Source organism: Lynx rufus, unplaced genomic scaffold (assembly GCF_022079265.1).
Source record: "Lynx rufus isolate CCGP_SWC_20201006 ecotype Redwood Valley unplaced genomic scaffold, mLynRuf1.p SCAF_5, whole genome shotgun sequence".
NCBI classification, from domain to species: domain Eukaryota; kingdom Metazoa; phylum Chordata; class Mammalia; order Carnivora; family Felidae; genus Lynx; species Lynx rufus.
The window spans coordinates 156,159,808-156,182,544 of record NW_025814867.1 but is presented as its reverse complement, the minus strand read 5'-3'; the positions used below and the strand labels follow the sequence as shown (position 1 = coordinate 156,182,544).

At 51.4% G+C, this 22,737-nt stretch overlaps 1 protein-coding gene and 1 long non-coding RNA gene across 6 annotated transcripts; both read left to right on the top strand.

The window, feature by feature from the left end:
- The first annotated feature begins 461 nt into the window (after positions 1–461).
- LOC124526845 (uncharacterized) lies at positions 462–2,134 on the top strand. The gene is made up of 2 exons (XR_006965755.1): positions 462–1,533; positions 1,674–2,134. It is a non-coding gene; the product is annotated as an uncharacterized LOC124526845 (long non-coding RNA).
- A 6,024-nt stretch (positions 2,135–8,158) lies between these two features.
- U2AF1 (U2 small nuclear RNA auxiliary factor 1) lies at positions 8,159–21,366 on the top strand. Of its 5 annotated transcripts, none has more exons than XM_047098972.1 (8): positions 8,159–8,270; positions 11,920–12,007; positions 15,739–15,826; positions 19,216–19,265; positions 19,344–19,442; positions 19,967–20,100; positions 20,183–20,275; positions 21,080–21,366. In XM_047098972.1, the coding sequence occupies exons 1-8, from the start codon at positions 8,227–8,229 to the stop codon at positions 21,225–21,227; spliced, it is 744 nt and encodes a 247-aa protein (XP_046954928.1). In that variant the 5' UTR covers positions 8,159–8,226; the 3' UTR covers positions 21,228–21,366. The 5 variants fall into 5 exon arrangements, with proteins under 5 accessions (XP_046954928.1, XP_046954930.1, XP_046954929.1 ...); XM_047098974.1 differs by lacking the exon at positions 15,739–15,826 and adding an exon at positions 14,859–14,925 and having other exon boundaries at positions 8,160–8,270; XM_047098973.1 differs by having other exon boundaries at positions 8,162–8,270; positions 15,760–15,826.
- The last annotated feature ends 1,371 nt before the right edge of the window (positions 21,367–22,737 follow it).

Here is a 22,737-nt window from a genome sequence, read left to right as displayed (position 1 = left end):
AAGAGAAGAGACAAATAACTGAAAGACAGGATTGCTAATCGGAAAGAAAGCAGAACTTTAAGATTTGGAAACCCCCAGCCTATGTATATTGCAAAACGAGAACCCGAAGGATGCGTTCTGGTGACCGTTGATAAAGAGATTAGAAGCGAATCTCCAAGATGAGGGAGAAGGACACTGAAGGCCGCCTGGGGACTATTCCCATCTCCGGCCCAGGGTGCACACCTCCAGCAGGGAGACTTTCACCGAGGCAGAACAGCCCCTGCAGGGCCAGCTGATACATCGCTACCTCTCACACCCCCCCCCCCCGCCCCCCTCCCCACTCCGGTGGCGCCCAGGTGTGGCTCCTGTGCTGGGGGGCATGTCTGCCTCTACCTAGATTTCAAAGGACTGGGCCTCCGGGAAGAGCTGTAGCTCAGTAACCATGGCTCCCTCCTAAGAGCCACCTTGGGGGCAGGGCACTGGCCCAGAGTCATACCAGGGTGGGGCCACGCAAAGCCCGGAGGGCAGGGCCGCCCAGAGCCTTAGGGAACGAACTCCTGCCTAGCAAAGCTTGGCCCAGGACCCAGCTCCAGCAGTCCTGGAGGACAGAGGATCGAGCCAGAGGAATCTTCTCAAGCCTCAAACCCTGTTTCTTGCTTACTTTGGACCTCCTCAGCCCTGTCACCCCTTCCTTCTTCCGGTTGCTCCCCTTCGGAGTGGGAGTGCCCGTCCGGTGCCCCACCGTTGCTGGCGGGACAGGCCCACAGCCGGAGAGGAATCCGCCTCAGGATAAACGCAGCTGGGGTCTCCCCCACCCCTGACTCGGATGAGATTTAGATCAGACTTCGGAGTAGCTGCTGGAAGGAGTTAACACTCGGCTGTTGGGATGGAGTGAATGTAGTTCTCATGCGAGAAGGACGTGAATCTGGGGGGCCAGGAGTGGACCGCTATGGTCCGAATGTGCCCCCCTGAAGTTCGCATGTGGAAACCGCCCCCCAGCGGTGATGGTAGTCGGAGGCGGGGCCTCGGGGAGGTGACGAGGACCTGAGGACTAGGGACTGGGGTCCGTGCCCTGATGAAGGAGGCCCCAGGGAGCACCCTCGCCCCTTCCCGACTGTGAGGACACAGTGAGAAGATGCCGTCTGTGAACAAGGAAGTGAGCCGTGGCCAGTGTAGAGAGCAGGACGGAGGCACTCATGCCAAGCAGTGACTTTCGTCATCAGTGACACAGCAGCCAACGGTGCTGAGCTAAGACCAGGCACCACCCAGACCAGCACCGGCTGGAGACACCCCGGAACTGATCACCAGCAGGAGCAGGGGAGATCTGCAGGGGCCCAAGGCTGATGACATCCCTTTAAAAAGGGAAGGCAGAGGTGACCCCTCTGTGTCTGACCACCTCAGAAAGGCAGCTGCCGCCAAAGCCTCTGTCCGGTTCATCTCCAACAGGAACAGAGACCCTCCGCTGCTTGGACATAATAAACAGTGAGCACCGAGGGCTGACCCGGAACTGACCGAGGCCTTATCTCAACCTCGCACCCACAGACTTTGCGTTCGGTTGGTGAACTTCCTACCCCTTGTCATATCTTGTCTGTTGTGTGGCTCGTCTTGTGCTTTGCTTTGTGCGAGGTGTAAGAAGCCGTGTTAAATGCTTAGTGGAGGGTCATTGAGTTTAGAATCCTGAATCTGCTTTACAGTTATGTCAACTTTGCTTTCTGACCGAATCAAGCCGCCGTTGGGAAAGACACACCTCGTTCATGTGTGTGCCTTCGTACTGTGCTCATGACAACTGGACACCAAATCTGCTGGCGCCCTGTCCTCGGACTTCCAGCCTCCAGAACTGTGAGACATACATGTCTGTCATTCATAAGCCATCCCGTCTGTATTCTTCCGCCACAGCAGCCTGAGTGGACAGGAACAGCATTTGCACCCCTGTGGTGACCCAGGTGCACTGAGGTCTGACCAAGAGGAGCCGATACAGTTGAGAGAAGTCAAGGAATTAGAATGGATAGGAGAGTAAGACAGACAGAAAACCAAGGACCACCCATGCAGACTTATGGTGTGGACGACTAACAGTCACTAAAGGCTGGAGAAGATGAAGGTCTGGAGGTGGGCAGAGGAGAAAATGAGATCATTTGGAAACATGTTGAGCTTAAGGTGTTTGGCAGACTTCTAAGTGGAGATCTGTCTTCTCGACTATGTCTGTGTACATGCCTCAGTAACTGGCGTATCAGACATGCCCCAAAATATCAGATAATGGATGAACAGATGGGTGGATGAATGGATGGTTGGATAGATGGATGGATGGATGGATGGATGGATGGGTAGATAGTTGAATGAAGGATATTTGGATGGATGGACAGATGGATGGATGGTTGGATGGATGAGCTGATGGTTGGATGGATGGATGGGTGGAGGGTTAGATGTAAGGATATTTGGATGGGTGGATAGATGGATGGATGGGTCATGGATAGATGGGTGGGTGAACAGATGGATTGTTGGATGGGTGGGTGGATGATGGATGGATGGATGGATGAGTGATGAATGGACAGATAGATATATGGTTAGATGGATAGATGATGGACAGATGGATGGATGAGTGATGGACAGATGGATGGATGGGTGGATGGACAGATGGTTGAATGGATAGATGGTTAGATGAAGGATATTTGGATGGATGGATAGATGGGTGGGTGAATGGATGGGTGGGTGGGTACATGGATGGATGGATGGATGGATGGATGGATGGACAGATAGGTAGATGATTGGATGGATGGGTGGATGGATGGATGGATGGACAGATAGATGATTGGAGAGATGGATGGATGGATGGATGGATGGATGGATGGATGGATGGACAGATGATTGGATGGATGGATGGATGGATGGATGGATGGATGGATGGATTAGGGGGGAATGGATGGAGGAATGATGTTGGTGGCCCAGGTTCTGGTAACCACATTAATTCCTTGTCATGGAGCCTTGTATTTCAGTTCAGACTTCACCCTTTACTTCTACCACTTCTCCCAGAGGCTCCACAGCTGACACCTTCTTTCCAGCTTCGAGCTCTTCAGAGTCCTCCTCCCTGGGCCATGCCCTACAGCTGCACCCTCTGGATAAGATAGCACCTGCTGAACTGGCATCTGTCTTGTCACTTATCTGGCCTCACCTCTGAGTCCCTGTTCTTCCTAAGAGAGGTTTCTGGTTTGCCGATCCAGCTCTTTCCCAGGTAGGGAATGTTCTGTCACCAAATGAGCAGGTGAATTCATCCAAACACTGGTGTTCAGCATACAGTCCCCTCCCAGCCAAGACCACCCATAGTTCTGCTGCTACCCCCACCCAGACACTGCTATCCCTTGGAGCTCTGGCCCTTGACCTGCTCTCAATACTTGGGATTCTTAACCACCAGGCAACATCCAGGATCCTCAAGGGCCTAGAGTTCCTCTCTCTTTTTCAAAAAAGCTTATTTTTGAGAGAGGGAGAGCACGGGCATGAGCACAAGCGGGGGAGGGGCAGAGAGCTAGAGGAGACGGAGAATCCCAAGCAGGCTCTGTGTCGTCAGTGCAGAGCCCGATGTGGAACTCAAATCCACGAACCCCAAGACCATGACCTGAGCCAAAATCAAGAGTCAGATGCCCAACTGACTGAGCTACCCGGGAGCCCCCGGCTAGAGTTTCTCTCAACTTTGGAGGCTAGAGACCCCTTTGGGAATCTGACAAAATCATGGGTTATTTGCCCCCAGGAAAACACACATATACTAAAATTCTGTATATATGTTCCAGGGTTCCACATATATTTGTATATGTTAACTCTATACATATAAATGAATCCCAAATTATGCCACTCTACCTGGGCCTCTCTCCTGAACTTTAGATGTGTATATACCTATACTCTCCAATATAGCAGCCATTAGCTGTATACGGGTACTTACGTTTAAACTTAATTAATTAAAATTAAATAAAATTTTGGGGCACCTGGGTGGCTCAGTCCGTTAAGCCCCGACTTCAGCTCAGGTCACGATCTCACGGTTCATGAGTTCGAGCCCCGCGTCGGGCTCTGTGCTGACAGCTCGGAGCCGGGAGCCTGCTTCCGATTCTGTGTCTCCCTCTCTCTCTGCTCCTTCCCCACTCATGCTCTGTCTCTCTCTGTCTCTCAAAAGTAATGAAACATTAAAAAAAATTTTTTTAATAAGATTTAAAATTCAGCACCTCAATCCTCCCAGATGCATGTCAAGTGCTCACATGTGGCCAGTGGCAGTCACAACACTGGACAGCACCAATGTCAAGCATTTCCTTCATCACAGAACATTCTGTCTCGCAGAACAGGTTACTGATGTGTACAGGTGGTTGCTGATCATTTCTACCTGAACGTCTGCCCGGCCCTTCACCCTCCTGCTGAATTAGTCAGCAGCACTACGGTGATGTTAAATAACCTCAGTGACTTACAGAAACGAGTCTCTTCTTCTTTGGCTCCTTGTCGGCAGGGCAGCTGGGGCGGCTGATTCAGCTGCAGGTCTGGTTGGCCTAACTCCCTGTGCTTTTCACTCAGGCCCAGGACTGCAGGGGAGCAGACGCCTGGGACCTGCTTTTCTACACTTGATCTTAGCCAAAAGGCCGAGAAGCGATGGGCCCTGCTCTTCTAGAAGGGACTTCTTTCACCTGTTCACATTCTGTGGGCCACAGCGAGGTACGGGACCAAGCCCCAAAGCAGTGGATGGGTCGTAACATGTACTGCCTGTGGGGCACCACGGGCAGGCGGGAAAGGAGGGAAAAGCTGTGATGGAATAACGCAATCTCCCAGAGCCCAGAACTACCCCCAGATCTGTTTCTCCTCAGCCATTTTGTGCCTTAATAGGCACCGACTCTCCCTTTGGCCAGTCAAGGAGCCAGCCATGAGCGTGTTGACCCACAAACCACCTGGCCAGGAACACACAGAGGCACAGGTGTTGAGACCCCGCTCAAGCAAGCAGCCGAGTGCAGCCACATGGAGCTCTGGTGTCACAGGGGGATAGGAGGAGGGGGGACCATAGTGTAGCCACAGCAGGGCCAGTGGGCTCCTCCCCAGACCAGTGCAGCGGTCTGATCTCAGAGCAGGACTCCCCAGAACTCCCAGCAGTGTGACGAATTATCCAATTTCCTCTTAAAATCCCTTTTGAACACATAAACATATGGCTTGAACAACACACATTTATTCTTTCTCAGTGCCGGAGTCAAGGTCAAGGTAAAGGCAGTGATTGTTGCTCCTGAGGCCTCTCTCCTGGGACTGTGGATGGGGTCTTCCCCTGTGTCCTCAAAAGGTCATCCCTGTGTGTGCCTCTCTGTCCCAACTTTTTTTTTTTTTTTTTTTTTTTTTTGAGAGAGAGAGAGAGCAAGCAGGGGAGGGGCAGAGAGAGAGAGACGGAGGCTCTTAAGCAGGCTCTGTGCTGACAGCAGAGAGCCCGATCTGGGCTCAAACTCACGAACCAAGAGATCATGACCTGAGCCGAAGTCGGATGCTTAACCGACTGAGCCACCCAGGCATCCCTGTCCCAAATTCTTCGAAGGACACCAGTCAAAATGGATCAGGGCCCACCCTAATGGCCTCACTTTACCTTAATCACCTCTGTAAAGGCCCCATCACCGAATACAGTCACAGTCTGAGCGGCTGGGCGTCAAGCCTTCAATATATGAGTTTCAGAGGGACGCAGCTCACTCCATTACAGCCGCGGCCGTATCTTGCAGCCCAGGACTCTGACCGCTAGACCTGCCACCCCAGCCCCAGTTCAGGCTCCTCATTTCTCACCAACACTACGGCCCCTCTAGCTTCAGCTCTGGTCTTATTACCCTCAAATCCAGGCAGGATTCTAATGTCACTCCAAGAGTCTCATCCCCTAAAGAGTAAGTTAAGAAACTGCTGATGTAATTAAGGCCGCAGACCCGAAACTAGGGGGAAGTATCCTGGATCATTCAGCTGGGCCCAGCCTAGTACCTGGAGCCCTTAAAAGCAGAGATTTCTCTGGCTAGAGGCAGAGGAGGAGAGATCAAAGCATGAGAGAGACTCAAACGGCTGTCCCTGAAGGGCGCCAGGAGGCAAGGAACACAGGCAGTGTCTGGAATCTGACAGACAGCAAGCTAGGAAAGAGGAAACTCACCCTAAGACCGCTTGGACCTGAATCCTACCAACACCCTGAGTGAGCCTGCAAACCACTCTTTCCTGGAGTCTCCATAAAGCCCACCTGGCGGACCCCTGGATTTCAGCCTTGCCGGGGCCACCGGACTTTTGAACTACAGAACTGTGAAATAGTAAGCTGGCGTGTGAAATCATTTACTTTGCAATGGTTTGTTGCAGCAATGATAGGAAACACCGTCATCTGTACGGCAGAGTGACCTTTCTAAAGTACAAATATGTTCATAGCTCTCCTGTTTAAAATCCTCAACGGGGGCACCTGGGTGGCTCGGTGGGTTAAGCATGTGACTTCGGCTCAGGTCATAGTCTCACCATTTGTAAACTTGAACCTTGCATCAGGCTCTCTGCTGTCAGCGAGGAGCCCGCTTCAGATCTCCTGTCTCCCTCTCTCTGCCCCTCAGGCTGTCTCTCTCTCTCAAAAATAAATACTTGAAAATAACAAACAAATAAATAATCCTCAACGGACCACCTAAACAGCAGTTCTCAAATTGTACGCAAGGGAAACCCAGGGCTCCGTGCAACTGCATTTGGGGTACACAAGCATCTGATTCTCGTAGCTCCACATGCACCCCACTCTCAAATGTGTTCTTATCAAATTTGAACACGCGGGAGACCCCCAAAACGTTAAGCATTTCTGCCACAGTTAACTCATTTTTGCACAGTCCCCATCTGGGAATAAAACTTTTTTACTTCATCTGTTTAATTATGTAAGCTCTGGGGCGCCCGGGGGGCTCAGTCAGTTAACCATCCACCTTCCGCTCAGGTTCCTGGATTCAAGCCCCATATCCAGCTCTGTGCTGACAGCTCAGAGCCTGGAGCCTGTTTCGGATTCTGTGTGTCTCTCTCTCTGACCCTCCCCCATTCATGCTGTGTCTCTCTCTGTCTCAAAAATAAATAAATGTTAAAAACAAAAAAAGACCAAGTTTAAAAAATAAAATAAAATAAATAAGCGCTAAAAAAGAAAAAAATATACGAAAGCTCTGACATTGCCAAACAGTGCATTTGCCCCAGATACAAAAGGCGCATGCAGGAGGCTCTTTGTGGCAGGCCTGCGCTAGCAAAAGACAGAGCCTGCAAACAACCCACAAGTCCATTGTCAACAGGTTGATAGAGCGAGTCACCATCCACACAGTGGAGCTCCCAGCAGCTGCAAAAGCAGTGAGGACTATGCCCACGTGTTCCTACTGAGCGATCTCCCAGGATGGTTGGTTAGTGAAAAAAGACAAGGTGGAGAAAAGCGTGGATATGGAAGGAGGGACCACAAATAGACATACGCATCTTCTTGTATTAGAAAAGAATGAACTAACAAAACTGGAAACGTCTGGCTCCGCGGGAGGGACCCAGCGTCCCTAGGTCTGAGGCCTGGCGCTCGGGGACAGTGAGGCTGGGCCCCCGTCCCCGCGTGGCCTGGTGCCGCATCCCTCCGCGGTCTCCAGGACTTCCGCGACCTCTCGTCCCCCACCCCACCGCACTCCCACGGGCGCCCGGTCCTCTGCGCACCCGCCCGGCTCTCCCCGGGCCAGGCCCCAGCGCGGCGCCCCTCCAGCACCATCCCCGCCAGCCAGGGCGGGAGAGGAGGGGTCGTCACCGAGGGCAAAGTGCGGGCAGGGAGCGCGCCTGCACTTCCCGGGCTCAGCGGAACCCGCCCACGCGGTCAGGCACGCCCCGGCCCCGCGGCCTTCTCTCCGGCCGCCGCCAGCGCGCTCGGCTTCCCGGGGCCGGGGGGGGCCGAGGGGCCGAGCGCGAGGAGAGCGAGGGGTAGGGGCGACGGGCCTCGGACGGGGAAGGGGGCGACAGCGAAGAGCGCGGGCTCCCCGGCAAAGGGGACGCGGGGCCCACCGCGCGAGGAGCGCGGGCACCATCAGGGGGCGCCGGCGGGCGGCGCGCGGGCTCCCGGGGCCGAGGGGGCGGTGCCTCCCTCGCGCCAAGCCCCGCCCACGCGCAGGCAACGGCTCGCCCGATTGGGCAGCGCCGCCACGCCGTAGGGGCGGGGCGAGCGTCGTCGCGTCCGGGTGACGTCTCCCGCGGGCGTCGGGCAGGGTCGGCGGCGTCGGCAGCAGTGGCGGCGGCGGCGGCGGGTGGGAAATGGCGGAGTACTTGGCCTCCATCTTCGGCACCGAGAAAGACAAGTGAGTGAGAGGCGCCCGCCGGGGCTCCGGGCCGGGAAGGCCGGCGGGGCGCGCGCGGGCGCGGCGGCGAGGCGCAGGCGGCGGCTGGAGGCCCGGGCGGGCAGGCGGGGGGAGGGGCGCGGCGGCCCTTCCGGCCTCCGGAGCCGCGCGCCGCCGCCTCGTGGGCGCTGGGGCGGGCGATGGGCGCCCCGGCGGGCGGCGGGCTTCCGCTCGGGTGGCGCGGCCTCCCTCGCCTGGGGCTGCTGGGCGGCCCGCGGGCCGTCCCGTCTGTTGGCGACCCGGACCCCGCGCCCCCCGCCTCTTGGAGCCGTCTTGAGTTGTGCTGAAGTTGTCAACGTTTTAGCCTATTTCCTCTACTTCGGCCTTTAATGTGGTGTCGGGCAAGTAGCATAAAGCCCGCCCGTATTAAATCGTTAGATAACTTCGGGTCCCGAGTGTTGGGGTTGTACCCACTTAAAAAGCCTCTCGGCGTGTTTAAGCGACCGATCGGGCGGGTCGTGAGGACATTGGATTCGAAGAACTGTTACGACGAACTGGGTTATCATAAACGACAGCGTAACCTGATTTTAACGTACTCGAAGATGTAATTCCAATATAAAAAACGTGGGGTCCCCCACCCCCCTTTTCACAGTTGCATGCCTTCCCTGCCCAGTTGTTACGTTAAAAGCAGAAAAATTTAGTTTTGATTTCGGTTGCCACCTTGGGACGTTTTCATTCCCAGTGCATTGACTGAAGGTGAGACTAAAGGGAAATGCCTTTCATTTAGGACGATAATTCTTACTTTGAGAACCTAAAGATTGAGCTCTGGCTTAATCTACTTTTTGGATAAGTAGTTACCATGTTAGGATTCTTTTGGCCTGTACGAGGCTTATGTTAGTATGCATTCTTAATGATAAATCCGAGTTTGGCATAGGTAATGTTTTAATACCACTTTTTCAAACACTGTATTTATTTATTTTTTTTAAAGATTTTGTTTTTAAGTAATCTCTACACCCAATGTGGGGCTCAGATTCACAACCCCAAGATCCAGAGTCCAACGCTCCACTGACTCAGCCAGCCAGGCGCCCCTCAAACACTGTTTAAATCGTTTCTGTTTTCCAGGATGAGGTCCATCTTGTAAAATGTGTTGTTTAGAAGAGGGGGTTATATTTTTTAATAGCAAAACTGTAAGACAATCATCAGTCATTGTCACTCCGGAAACATTTCTTTGAATGTCAACCCTAAAATCTGTATCTGTTGACTTAAAGATGAATAAAATTTGGATGTTGTTGCCAAGGAACTTGAGGGGAAGGGGTTGCTTGTCATGTAAAGGGTAAAATTACAGTAAAGGCTCTGAAATTTCTTAAGTGCTGTGGAAGAGGCAGGCTGCCTGAATGCTTTGGGCTCGCAGAGGAGGCACCTTGGGGAACTTTTCCTGTAAACGCGATCCCAAATGAATGGGCCAGCTTCTCTGGAAACAGAGCCTTCTCCGAGTGTAGGCCAGGGAAACGCATCATTAGTTTCACTGTCAAGCTTAGAAATGTGGGCCATGACTTCTGTTCCATGAAGTTTTTATTCCTTATTCTTGTATAAAGCTGTACTGGGTGGGGTTTCCATTGTACTCTACAAAACTTTTAGTTTAGAGGTTTATTCCAATAAGTTTTTCTATTCCTGCTATAAATAGCCACATTTCAGCCTTTGAGAGCTGCATCATAAAAGGTGTGCATGGCTTTAATTCAGGAAACTTGATTATTTGATCTTGGTTACTCATATGTTCATTTCAGGCAGACTTGTGGGGTTTTAGTTTCCAGGAGACCATATCAACTCCTAAAAAATGAAGACGATGATTCCTGCTAACTTTTTTTTTTTCCTCAAGCTAGAAGTGAAATGTAGGTGTGTGCCAATTAAAAAACTTTAGCTAGTTGTACATTTGAAGTTTTGGACGTTTTCTAAATCCAAGCAAAGGTTAGTCTTCTAATATCTTTTCTGTGATAGTAAATCACACTTTTTGTCTTCTGTCTTATTATTTCAGTAGTTTAAGTAGATCACTAAAAGTTGATCACTAGGAAAGTTTTGACTGATTAGTACTAAACTCTAATTGAGTGGTATGAAATGAAAGCCATCTCTGAAGGTACGAGAACAAAGATTATTTTCGTTATATAGAATAGTTGGGTATTGTTTGGACAGGGGTTTTACCCATTCTGAGGCATTCTTGAAACGAGCTCTTCATTTGGGTGACTTCCTGAAGATGGAAGTCGTATATTCAAGTTAGATCATGTAAAGTGAGGCCTGTAAGATAAATTTGCAAATAATGTGTAGTGATCATTTTCCTCCCCCCCGATAAATTCAGACTTTACCATTTGTATTGCTACCTGAACTGCCGGTGGCCAATCGATCTTTGCGAACTATCAAATTTTGTTGAAGCCCTTTGATTCTAACTCTGGATTGGCTGTCTGAACTTGCTAAAAAAAAATTGAATCTACAGGGTAACCCTCCCACCTCTGCAGGTCTAAATCTGAATGGGGCCCATCAAGTAAGATTTCATACTTCATCACAAATCTAAGCCACCTGACATTGCTGTCACGATGGCTGGACTGCTGGTTTGATTTGGTCTGGATCAAACTGGATCGTCAACTATTTGAACAGTAGTTAAGGGAGGACTTTGCCATAGGGACAGAAGGTGGCCTTATGTGGGAACAGACAGGTGAGTTCCCCACGAGCTTGTTTTTGGTGCATTGAAACCAGGAGACTGCCTTACTTCAGACCTGTGTTTGGAAATTTCATGGTGGTCTGGTGTCGTGGACAAAAGAGCATGGACTTTGTTTTCTGTTTTGCTTAGATAACGATTGTGCTTAAGGAGCACTGTGTATGAAGCACGCACGGTATCTGACTCTTGGAACAATGCCAGCTTGGCATTTTCCTCATTTTACAGGTGGCTCCTGGGACCAGGAGAGGTGGGGTAACTTGCCCAGGCCCAGGTAGCTAGTGGCAGAGTCAGATCTTAACTCTCACTGTGCTATATTGGTGTCCTCAGGAGAGAATTTCATCGCGGAACACTAAGAAACAGATATGTTTTAAGTTAAATTTAGTTTTTTGTTTTTGTTTTGGTTTTTTTTTTAGTTTTTTTTTCAACGTTTATTTATTTTTGGGACAGAGAGAGACAGAGCATGAACAGGGGAGGGGCAGAGAGAGAGGGAGACACAGAATCGGAAACAGGCTCCAGGCTCTGAGCCGTCAGCCCAGAGCCTGACGTGGGGCTCTAACTCCCGGACCGCGAGATCGTGACCTGGCTGAAGTCGGACACTTAACCGACTGTGCCACCCAGGCGCCCCTAGTTAAATTTAGTTTTAAACTAGATACTCCATTTAAGAAAAAACAGGAGAGCAGAGAACATAATGGGAAGTGGAGTGGATTTGGATGCGGGGGACCCTGGGTGGAACTGAAGCCCTCTTCCTTGAAAGAGGGGCATGTTTGTCAGGCGGCAAGTTGAAGCTTAGTAGTCCTGAAGTACTACCAGGAAGGGGAGGGTACCTGCTACCAAAGAAAACCACACGGCTGTGTTCTTGTGATGCAGAAGAAAAGTAGTTTGGTAGCATATGTCGCGGTGTTGATGTGGTTCCATTTGTCTGATCTGCCCAGCAAAATAATCCGCTTTTGTTTTCCCTTACAGAGTCAACTGTTCATTTTATTTCAAAATTGGAGCATGTCGTCATGGAGACAGATGCTCTCGGTTGCACAATAAACCGACCTTTAGCCAGGTTTGTTTGTTTCTTCTTTCTTTTTTCTGTTTTCATGTAAATTATCAGAACTTTATATACTTTACAGAGGCAATTAATAATCTCCGTGTATCACGTAGAGTTTTTTTTCTCCAGTAGTTCCATTCTCTGTGTTCATAACTGAGTGTGTTCTTTTGTTTCAATGAGAGTGAGGCAGGTGAACCACCCCCAGTGGGAGGTCTACGAGCACAGGTCCCTCCTCTTACCGTTAGAGAAGCTTTGTACAAAGAAGTGAGTGATGTTTGCTGCCTCACCCCCCTCTCTGCCCCTCTAATAGACACGGGTCCAGAGGGGGCGGCCATGCCAGCTTGGAGTCAGCCTGTTTCCCGGCACCAGTAGATGCAAAGTGGGTTTTCTGCTCTTTGCTCCCTCCAGGCAGCGGAGATGGCCAGAGCCACCTACAGGATGCACTGGCACAATTCTCAGCAGACCCGTCTTGCCGCATATGCTCAGGGTTCTCCAGGAGTCCTGAGTGTGCCCCCTCTGTTAGACCCCTGGCCCTGGGGTTAGCCATGACACTATGTCATAGGCGCATTAAAAATGAAACTTACGTTAGAAGATGGGTGTTTACCATCAGCTATTTGTAGCCAGTCTGTTCAGTTAGTTAAGGGGCACCTGTTACCTTGGGCTTAGGTCCGCCATGAGTTCAGATCAGTCAGAAATTATGATTTTTGGAGTTGTTTTGTTTTCACTGAGGAACAGGCAAGGGTTTGCACCCTACAAGTGATCAGTGATGAATTAAAGGGAGAAAGCACCTGTAGTAGGAACAGGAAACTTCCACCGTGTTTATCCAAACATGTGGAATTTGAAAAACTGTAGTCTTTCCGGACCGAGGGCTTTTGAGGTCCTTCGAACTGACCAGAAAGTTTGAGTAAGCATCCTCTAAGTATTTAGGAAAATCAGCCAATGGCTGTAAGAGTCGTTAGTATTTTCTAATTTAAGCCTGTAGAAAACCCCATAATTTAATGTGTTTTTAGAAGGGAGGTCATGGCTTCCTCTCACCCATTATTCCACTGATACAGCATGGTCAGTTTAACAAGAATCTGTCTTAATAACTTACAAACATGTCTCTTTTTCGGATTTCAGAATATTGGAGAACTTGTTTTAAATATTCTGTTTACTGCAGTTTGGGGGGGGTGGTTGGTTGGTTGGTTTGGGTTTTTTTGTTTTGCTTTTTGACCAGCAGGCAGAAGTTGATTAGATCAGAAAAGAAGAATAGTAGACAAACTGTCTTTACAGAGAAGGGGACACTCGAAAGTGAAGGCCCCCTACTGCATTTAGATGAACTAAATCTCCTCAACTAAGCCAGTGGTCATAGATTGGGCAATAACCAAACGTCTTAAGTGTCCACTGAGTTTTTTTATTTTAGAGGGTTACTTATAGAAGTACCAAGTGTGGGGCTGAGAGACGTTACCCCGCTACAGAGTTTTCTCTAAGTTATCCGGGGACACTTGGCTTATTTTCTTTCTGAAGCATTGATGAGCTCAGAATGTTAACATGAAGTGAATTTGAGCACCGCACGTCAGAAAGAGGCAACGATTCCATTAACATTCAGTGGGGTCGGTCGTGTGTATTAACTCGAGCATCTTGTTTCGATTTGCTTGGTTGGTTGGTCGGTCTTAGGTGATCCTGACCTCCCCTGATTTTAATGGAACTGCATTGCCCCCTTTGAATTCTCTTTCACTAAACAGCCGCTGCCAGCCAGATGACCTGAGTGAGACCGAAAATGAATTTCTTGTTGAGTATTTGGGCTCAGTATAGCTTTCTATCAGAGTTGGAAACTGAGTCGGGACAGCTCTGGGAACTATCCAAGGCCAAGACCTGCTGGCTTGGGGAAGATACCAGGCCCGGAGAGGAGGGTCTGCGTGTGTTCGTACGTGTGGTCTGGCTATCGGGTGTTTCTCCCACATGGGTTCCCCCCAGCAGGCCCTCTGGAAGCACCCACACAGCTGCTTCCTTTCAGTGTAGCTAGACATGAACTGGCGGGTTTGTAAAACCACTCACAAAACTGCTTTGGACCTGTGTTGTTTTGAGACTGAACATTTATTTTTCTAAATCCTGCAGTGTATTGGTTCAGCTTGTAAAGCTCAGTGTGGGTTTCTTTTTAAGCTTCTTGCAGTGATGTGGACGTTAAGATTCATGTAATATATTAGCCTACTAACTTAAACATGGTTTGTTTTTTCAGACAACTTGATTTTAAGAAGAACGGTACAATGTAAGGTTTCAAGTCTGCCTGATCCAGTTTAAAGCACAAGGGCTAAAAGGATTTTTTTCCCTTAAAGGAAGGATCGGAAAAGAACAAACGTTTAAGCTATTGTATTATGTAAACAGAGGTCCCACCGAGCAAACCTAAACGTGTGCTAGGTGACCGTGACAGTCAGGAAACCCCTGTGGTGCGCCTGTTTCCCGGGAGACCAGACAGCTTGATGGACCGCATACAGTTGACTTACGCGTTTGGTTTAAAAACGATCGTAACTTTGTGTGGGGAATGTGATCCTGTGAATTTTTCCACACCTTGGTGTCTGCTGGCTTAAAGTATGAGAAGATGTTCACGTTCTGTTACGTGTTTTGCATCCCAGCACTTTAATAACGTGGGGCTACTGAAAGTAACCAGTATCGTTCCTTGTTGGTTGCTGGCTGGCGTGACCCACGTCACCGCTCAAACTCTGTTTCCATAATATGATGGTTTGGGTGTGCTCTTCCGAGGACAGGCGTCTGGCTTGTGGGAAGCAAACAAGGTTGAGCCATTTGCAAACAGGTTGTCTCTTTGCAATTGTCTGATACATGCACAGCAGCCAGTAGAATTCCCCTTTTTATTTTTTTTTCCCCGCAGACCATCTTGATTCAAAACATCTATCGTAATCCCCAAAACAGTGCACAGACGGCTGACGGCTCACACTGTAAGTCCCACAGTTGGAGAAATTTTTTTAAAACAATGGTGTTAAAGAGCCCACTCTTAATTGAGACAAATAATGTTGGCTTCTGAGCTGCTGACATAGGGCTGTTGCAAACAGGACAAGGTGATGGAGGTCCTTGGCGCCCACGGCAAGAACCTGGTACTTAGCCACGTTCAGGAGGCTGGCCTAGGCGAGGCCGCTGGGGAGGCCTCCTCCCTCGGTTGACGTTTGTTAACGAGAGGGAGGGGGTCTGCCCATGTGACGTTTGAAAGTTAACCAGCCAATCACTGGTCTTTACAGTGACTGAACCCCCGGCATTTATTAAGTTCTTTCTGTAAAATTAAAAAGCTTAGGCGTATTTAGGAATCAATAAGGTAAGTTGCCCAATAAGTGTGGGTTTTATTTCACCATGACGATTTTTCCTCTAGGAAGTGGAGATCTCATGATATGTAATTATTGTATTTCTCTACCGCTGTGGCTTTTGTCGTCGGTTCACGCACGCGCTTCCTCGGTTCGTTACGTTCTTCTGGAACGTCTGAGCCCCCTTTGGCAGAAACCTGCCAGGTTGCCCGCACTCTTGGCTGGAACTTTGGGACGGAGAATCTTCACGTTCCGCGAGCAGAAATACAATATCAGCATATCACGGGATCTCTGTCACGTCGCAGTGTTAGGGTGCTCCGAGACAGCCACCAGCTAAGAACGCGTCTCCGCTTCGAAAGGAAATAACTTGCTCTTTTTGCAGCACTGAGTCTTGACCGAAGCGATCGCCACAGGAAACCGGTGAAGTGTTTAAATTTAATTTTCCATAATATAAAGTTGTTGCGTTTTGTATTTCAGACCATTGCCCTCTTGAACATTTACCGTAACCCTCAAAACTCTTCCCAGTCTGCTGACGGTTTGCGCTGTAAGTTCATACAAGTTCCTTCCCTGGTTCCCTGGGCTTGCGTGTCAGAGCTCAGTGTCCACTCCACCTGGTCTGCCGTGTAGGGTCAAGGACGGCCTTTCGCTAGATGTGTCGAGAGCTTTTGTCCCCCCACCCCCCCGGCCCCACGGATACCTCTGAGACGTGAACTCCTGCCCGCTGCCTCGCAAGAGAAGCAGTGACCGGAAAGGACGCCCTCCCGGCACCATAGCTGGGGGCTGCTGCTCTCCCTTTACCTAGACCGTCGTCCTCGGGGGGACACACTCGCAGTTAAGCGTGCAGTTATGTCCTTCCCCTCTCGAGAGCAGCAGCATCAGAGTCTCTCTCGCCTAAAAGAACCCAAATTGTTTGGAAATTACTCTTCAGGTTTCATTTCTTACTAGATTTCTTATACTCTCATTCGGGAGATCATGCTTTAGCGGAGAGCATGGTTCGGAGAGTATTTCCCGAGTGGGGTCCCTCCGAGTCGCACGGACTCCGGAGTCCGCCCCAGCCCCGGCCCCAGCCCCAGCCCCAGCCCTGGCCCCAGCCCCAGCCCCATGCCAACTCAGTCGTTAATCAGATACTTTACGTAGCTGTCTCCAACCTCAGGAGTTAGTGTACCACATTTGGAAGATGAAAGGTGTGCTTGGTGGGGAAATAGGTCTGAACGGGGCATTTTGTAGACATTACGATTTCTTCCTGTACTGGGAAACATCAAAGTTAAGTTCACGAACATTGTATTTACTGAGGGGTAGTTTTTCAAGAACACGATACATAGCAGTACCCCTGGGAATTTCAGAAAGCTAAAGCGTATATTTTCTGGCCATTGGGCTGTGGAATCAATTCAGTCATCCGTAGGTAAATTGAAACGTATCCTAGACTCCTGTTAAAATCAAGGGGTCCGACCCCGACGCCTTGCCATTCATTCACCAGGTGGTTTTAGAGCTACAGGTCAGTAGGGGGCGCTGTGTACATGTAACCCCTGCATAGCCACAGGCATCAGGCAAATCCCCCTCTGGCCCCGGGGCCCCTCAGTGTACAGGGCGGTCCACAGAGCGGAGCGGGCCCCGCAGCACCCCCTTCCCCTCGGGCCGGCCCCAGACGGGGAGGCCTCGCCTCTGCGCGCCTGTGGGTGCACAGTGCACGCGCCCGGGGAGGGGGCTCGTGAGGCTCTCCTGCCCACACGCTGTGCTTCCCGGTGCTGTGCTGACCCGGTAGCAGATCGTGTGTTTCCCTGAATCTGACGGTGGCGGGATTTGCTTGGTAGCCCTTGTTTCAAAATACTTGGTTTTGCTTTGTTTTTTAAAGAACTCAGATGAGCAGGCGGAGGGAAATGCTTATATATGGACTTACTAGTTTTTGTAAGAACCCTGCCCTGGGCTAAAAGGGATGGGAAGCTGACGGTTGAGTAACAGCAGTCAATCACTCTTTGCCCTGATTCTGTACTTGGGGACTGCGGGTGGGGGAGAGGGGGGCGGGGGGCTTCGCTGACAAAACAGTGTCACAGTATTCTTCGTGTCTTTATCTGCGATCCACAGTACTCTTGTTTTGCGTGTGCTACCCAAGGTTTAGCTGTACCAGATATTCCCATTATGGGGCCCACATTGTACAAATTAGGTGAAATTCTGATCCTTCGATTTAGGAAGAAAATCCGTTTAAGCTGATGAACCTGCAGCAGAGCCTCCGAGTAAATTTCATCCAGCCAGGTTCATCCGGGTCCTAGATTCGCAACCCTTGTTAGCGTACCCTTCCGTGTGTAGAAGTACAAATCCCAGTTTAGGAGTGCTTCCGTAAGAAAACTGGTATTTGGGGGACACGTTAGTTAAAATATATTGAGTCGTGGGGATGACCCTTCAGGGGACCAATTTCTTAATTGGTCATCTCTGTTCTTCTAGTCATTTGGTTGACTGAAAAATTTTAAGCGGAGGATAGAAGATAAAGTATGCCCATTATCAAGCATTGTCCAGTCGGACTTTCCAGGAGTTATCAAAATAAATGCTGTTCTGTAGTAAGAGACTAACAGTAATTTAACCAGCACTGAGTCTCAACACTGCTGGCACTTAGAGCGTGCAAATACCTTTTCTCGTTTTTTTCCAACATGGAGAAGGGAATGTAAACATTAAAATCTGCCCTTTGGAATGGCCTTCTCTTCTCCTGACTGGTTTTTCTGTTGTTCACAACCTGATTTCAACTCAGGGAAGGAGGTTAAATTCATGATAGCCACCTAGAGGAGTAGTTGTTGCCCGGTGCATTTGCTCACTTTGGGCTTCTAAAGCAAGCTGGGTTCCTGAAATTCAAAAATAACTAAAATGCAGGAATTCGCCCCTCCCCCGTGAATGAGAAAAATTTAAGCCATTCTCAGAATCAAAAGACTCAAGTGCTTGTCCTTAAAGATAAGGTTTTCCTGGGCCCTAGGAGACTGCTCCAAGGCGTTGCCTCGGCCCCCTGGCCTTCAGTGGGTGTGGCAGGTGAGGCCGCCAGTCCAAGGAGTGTGGCCTTGGAAGGTGACGACTGAAGGTTAAACTGGCCCAGCTTTGAAGCCACTCGCCTCTGTAGGCTGCCCCCATCTAGCTGTGTGCAACATTGGTTTAATTGACGTGCCCGCTTTGTGATTTCTCAGATTTAGGGCAAGAGAATTCTAGAATCTGAATGGTAAAATTTTGTAGAGAGAGTGATTTGGGGGATAGAATGTAAATTCGAAAAATCTACCCACACAATGGACATGATTTCGCTTAGTGCATGTGAATTATGGAGAATAAACTTGAAAATAGTCCTGGAATATAAAACAAGAATGCTTTCTTCAACAAAGCATTGTAACCATCCCTCTATCCAGAGGCATTCGAGGTACTGTGATTGAACTTGGTAATTATCCTACTGAGTATTTATGGTCATTTGGGTTTTAATCGCATCAGAAAGAATTCGGTAATAGTGTGTGGCTGATACTCTGTAAAAGAAATTAGTCAGGAACATTAGCCCTTAATCACTTGATCCTGATTTCTACTGTTACTTTAACGTAATGAAGAGGAAGAACATACCAGTGTGATTCCTTGGCCGCTATTTTAAACCGTAAAAAGAAGAAGACTTTCATTTAGAAATTTGTTGAGAGTAAATGATTTCCTTACATTTTCTGAAAGTGTGGCCCTTTGATGCTGATTAAAACTTGTCATTTTCATAGCCAGAATGGAGATGGTCATAAGGGGGCACTTAAAGACCTCAGCACACTTTAAAATTGTAACCACTGGCTGTCACGCCGCACCTCCGCGCTCCGGGAGAGCGCAGCTGTCGCGGCTCCTCTAGATAACTAACGTGTCACGGTGGCAGTTGGGGTGAACGCAGAGCCCTGCGGGCGGGGGTCCCGCTCTAACCAGCAAGGTATCTGTCGTCCGCAGGCGCGGTGAGTGACGTGGAGATGCAGGAGCACTACGACGAGTTTTTTGAGGTGAGTGACTGGCCCTTTGGGGGGGGTGCGTCTCCCGTGGGTCGGGACCCTCAAGCCGCCGTCCTCCTCTCCCCGCAGGAGGTTTTTACAGAAATGGAGGAGAAGTACGGCGAGGTGGAGGAGATGAACGTCTGTGACAACCTGGGAGACCACCTCGTCGGGAACGTGTACGTCAAGGTAGGAAGGGCGTGCCCCGTGGGAGCGCTCCCTCCCGACTGGCGACTGGCGGGAGGAGGAGGCTGGTGCCTTGGGATCTTAGCGGGAACTGGAACTGGAGTGCGCCGGCCGGCTTGCCCAGGCGTGGCAGCCGCCTGTGGGCGCCACGGCCACCGCCCTTCAGGGTGGGGATCTTTGGAGGGTGCTGCTGACGGGCTGTCTAGACGCGGGAGAAGTCAGTCGATTTATACCTGTGGTTCCCTCCCCCCCCCCCTTTTTTTTTTTTTTAACTTCCCGGTCTAAATAAATCCTTGCGTTTGCTCTTGTTAACCAACTGAGTTTGAAAACCAAGGCAGTGTCGGTACGATCTTGGATCATCGCGAAATTAAAGTGATCCAGTTGCAAGTAAAGGACGATCTGTGTTTAACGTGATCTAAGACATCCTTCCACCTCATTTGAGCCACGTGAACGCGTATCCGTGGCTCGGTAGCCGGAGACCTTCCCGTCAGGTGGGGGCAGCAAGCCCTCTCGATCTGTCTTTCCAGTTTCGCCGTGAAGAAGACGCGGAGAAGGCCGTGATCGACTTGAACAACCGTTGGTTTAACGGGCAGCCGATCCACGCCGAGCTGTCCCCGGTGACCGACTTCAGAGAGGCGTGCTGCCGCCAGTACGAGATGGGGTAGGTGACGGGGGGCCCGCGGGGCCGGGGGGGCGGGGGCGGGGGGCGGCCCGCGGCATGTTGGCCTCCGTCTCCCCCGCAGGGAGTGCACGCGGGGCGGCTTCTGCAACTTCATGCACCTGAAGCCCATCTCCAGAGAGCTGCGGCGGGAGCTGTACGGGCGCCGGCGCAAGAAGTGAGTACTGCGGCGGGCTGGCTGCCGCTGGCGGCGCCGTCCGTTCTCGCGAAGCGTTTCCCGAGGAGAGCTCGGCCCGGGTGTGAAGGTCACCGTTGAGGACGTAGTGTGTGTCTTAAGGTCTGAGAACGTGCCCTTAAAAGGATGTCCCGCCCGCACAGTCCCGAAGTGAGGGAACGGGTGAGTGGGGAACCCTCGAAATTGGGTTCGTGTGCGCAGCGTCTTTCGCCCGCAGGTGGAGTGACTTCCTTTACGTACTGCGGGTGTCCGTGGGTTTGGGCAGGTTTCTTTGGTTTGCTTGCGGCCACGGGCAGAAGAGGGAGCACGGTCCTGCCCGCTCCTGGTGTTTTGAGTGCAGACCGTGCTGTCCCAGCACAGAGAGAAACCCAAGGCGTCGGGAGAACGTCCCTTTCCCTGCTCGGATGGAGTTCTGACCCGGGGGGTTCTCACCCGTCCCCTGGTAAACACGTGCCCGGAGGTGCAGACGTTAGTGATTCCGTCTCATTGTCAACAAGAAGCATCGGGCACAGGAGGAGGGCGGTGCGTGTCCGGGCCGCCGCGGCAGGAGACCGTCCCCAAGGCCCCGAGCCGGCGCTCTGGAAGCACGGGACATGGAGGACATTGTGCCCGTTTCCCTGACACGGGGCGTGTCTACACGGGGCGTGCGGTGTGGCGGGCGCGACGGTCCTCCTTGATCGTGCCATCCGTTCCGCGGGGTCCACCCAGAAGCGTCCGCCCGCGTGGGGGCTTTGTTGTGTGCTTTGCTTTGGATGCCACAGCTTTGTTTCTTTTTCTTGGTTGCAGGCATAGATCGAGGTCCCGGTCTCGGGAGCGTCGCTCTCGGTCTAGAGACCGCGGTCGCGGCGGCGGCGGTGGCGGCGGCGGCGGCGGTGGGGGACGGGAGCGTGACAGGAGGCGGTCGAGAGACCGTGAAAGATCGGGGCGATTCTGAGCCACGCCGTTTTTACCGTATGTCTGCTAGGCAGTGTTGTAGTTGATTGACCAAACCAGTTCATAACGGGAATTTTTTTTAAAAAACAACAAAAAAACACAAAGATGGGTTTCTGAATAAAATTTGTAGTGATACAGTACTCGGTGTAGTCATTTCTCGCGGGCCGCCTCGGTCTCCTCCTTTGCAGCACACGCCGTCCGTCCTGGGGGGGAGGGTCTTGGGTAATAGAACCACAGTGTTAAACTCGTAGGATGTGAGATGAGGCGCCCCGTCCGTTAAGGGAAAGAAAATTCACGCAGGCAACGGTCGTGCCCGTTCCCAGTGCCCGACGTGCGAGCGAGTAACGTGGCGTTTCTCCGCCGAGGCTGCCGGAGACCCTGCTGCGGGGAACCCGGGGTCCGCGCCCTGGACTTCCCGCGGGGTCAGTGAGTGACACTTGGACGGGACGGTGGCCGTGCCGGCGTCCGTAGGAGAGAGGGCTTTCAATCCGGTGCCGCCAGTGGCCCCGTCCGTGTCCCGTTCCTCTCACCCAGGAATCTTCTGGTCTCGTTCAAAGAGCCTCCGTGCTGTCCGGAAGCACAGGGCCTGTCCCGAGATGGGGCCTACACGTGGATGTGCCCGGGGCTGCACAAGAGACACCGGCCCCGTTCCCGTGTTCCACCCCAGCCACCGGCTCGTCACGAGCCTGCCAGAGGGGCTTGGGCAGAGACGCCCTCTGGTGCAGGGCTGCGCCCATGTCGCTGTCCCCGAACTGTAGTCACGATGCCAGCCGGCCGCCCGCATGCTGCATGTAACGTTGAGCGCCACCCGCTTGGTCTGGGTCCGCCCACGCCGTGTCCTCCGAGGAGGTCGCCTCTCTGGCGCGCCGCAGCTTGCTTCTCAGTGACTGTCGCCACCCCCGGGCGCCCGCGCACTGGGCTGGGAACCCGGCAGGGAGGGCGGGATGGGCGGCGTGCACGTGTCCACCTGCTCGGTCCGCGTGCTGGTCCGTCCGCGTGCTTGGTCTCCAGTTGCTGGGAGTGGCAGTTCGGGGAGCGAGGGACCGTCTCAGCCCTGCCCTTGGCCTAGGAGGAGACACCTTGCCACCGTGGCGGCGCACGAGTATCGGAAGGAAACGGTTGACCAGCGTGGGCTTTTTTGTTTTCCTTTTTCCCGAAAGCCACTTTTGTGATCAAATTTTTAATAGTGATTTTAATGCTTAATCCCTAGTCTTGTTTAGGTTTGGTGTGAGTTTTCCTATTTTTTGCGTGGTAGTGAGCAGATGATTTGGGATGAATTCATGGCGGTTTTGAGTCGGCAATCCGGGAAGTTTTGTGTAAGTTCTCTCATTCTCCATACTTCCAGGCATCAGTACCAGCACTATAGTTATTCTGTCCAAATTTGGTCAATTTGTGAAGATTGTGGAGTAATTTCCACTGTATCTGAATGTGAAAATTTTTTACTTTGTATTTCTTAAATGTCAGACACCGCATGAGTGGGGAGGGACAGAGAGAGGGAGAGAAAATCCCAA

What these genes read in the sequence shown, in the direction of transcription:
- U2AF1 (XM_047098972.1), top strand. Translation starts at nt 8,227, where the DNA reads ATGGCGGAGTACTTGGCCTCCATCTTCGGCACCGAGAAAGACAA. An exon ending in GTCTGCTGACGGTTTGCGCT is followed by an intron (nt 15,827 to 19,215) that starts GTAAGTTCATAC and finishes TGTCGTCCGCAG; the next exon opens with GCGCGGTGAGTGACGTGGAG. An exon ending in TCGGGAACGTGTACGTCAAG is followed by an intron (nt 19,443 to 19,966) that starts GTAGGAAGGGCG and finishes CTGTCTTTCCAG; the next exon opens with TTTCGCCGTGAAGAAGACGC.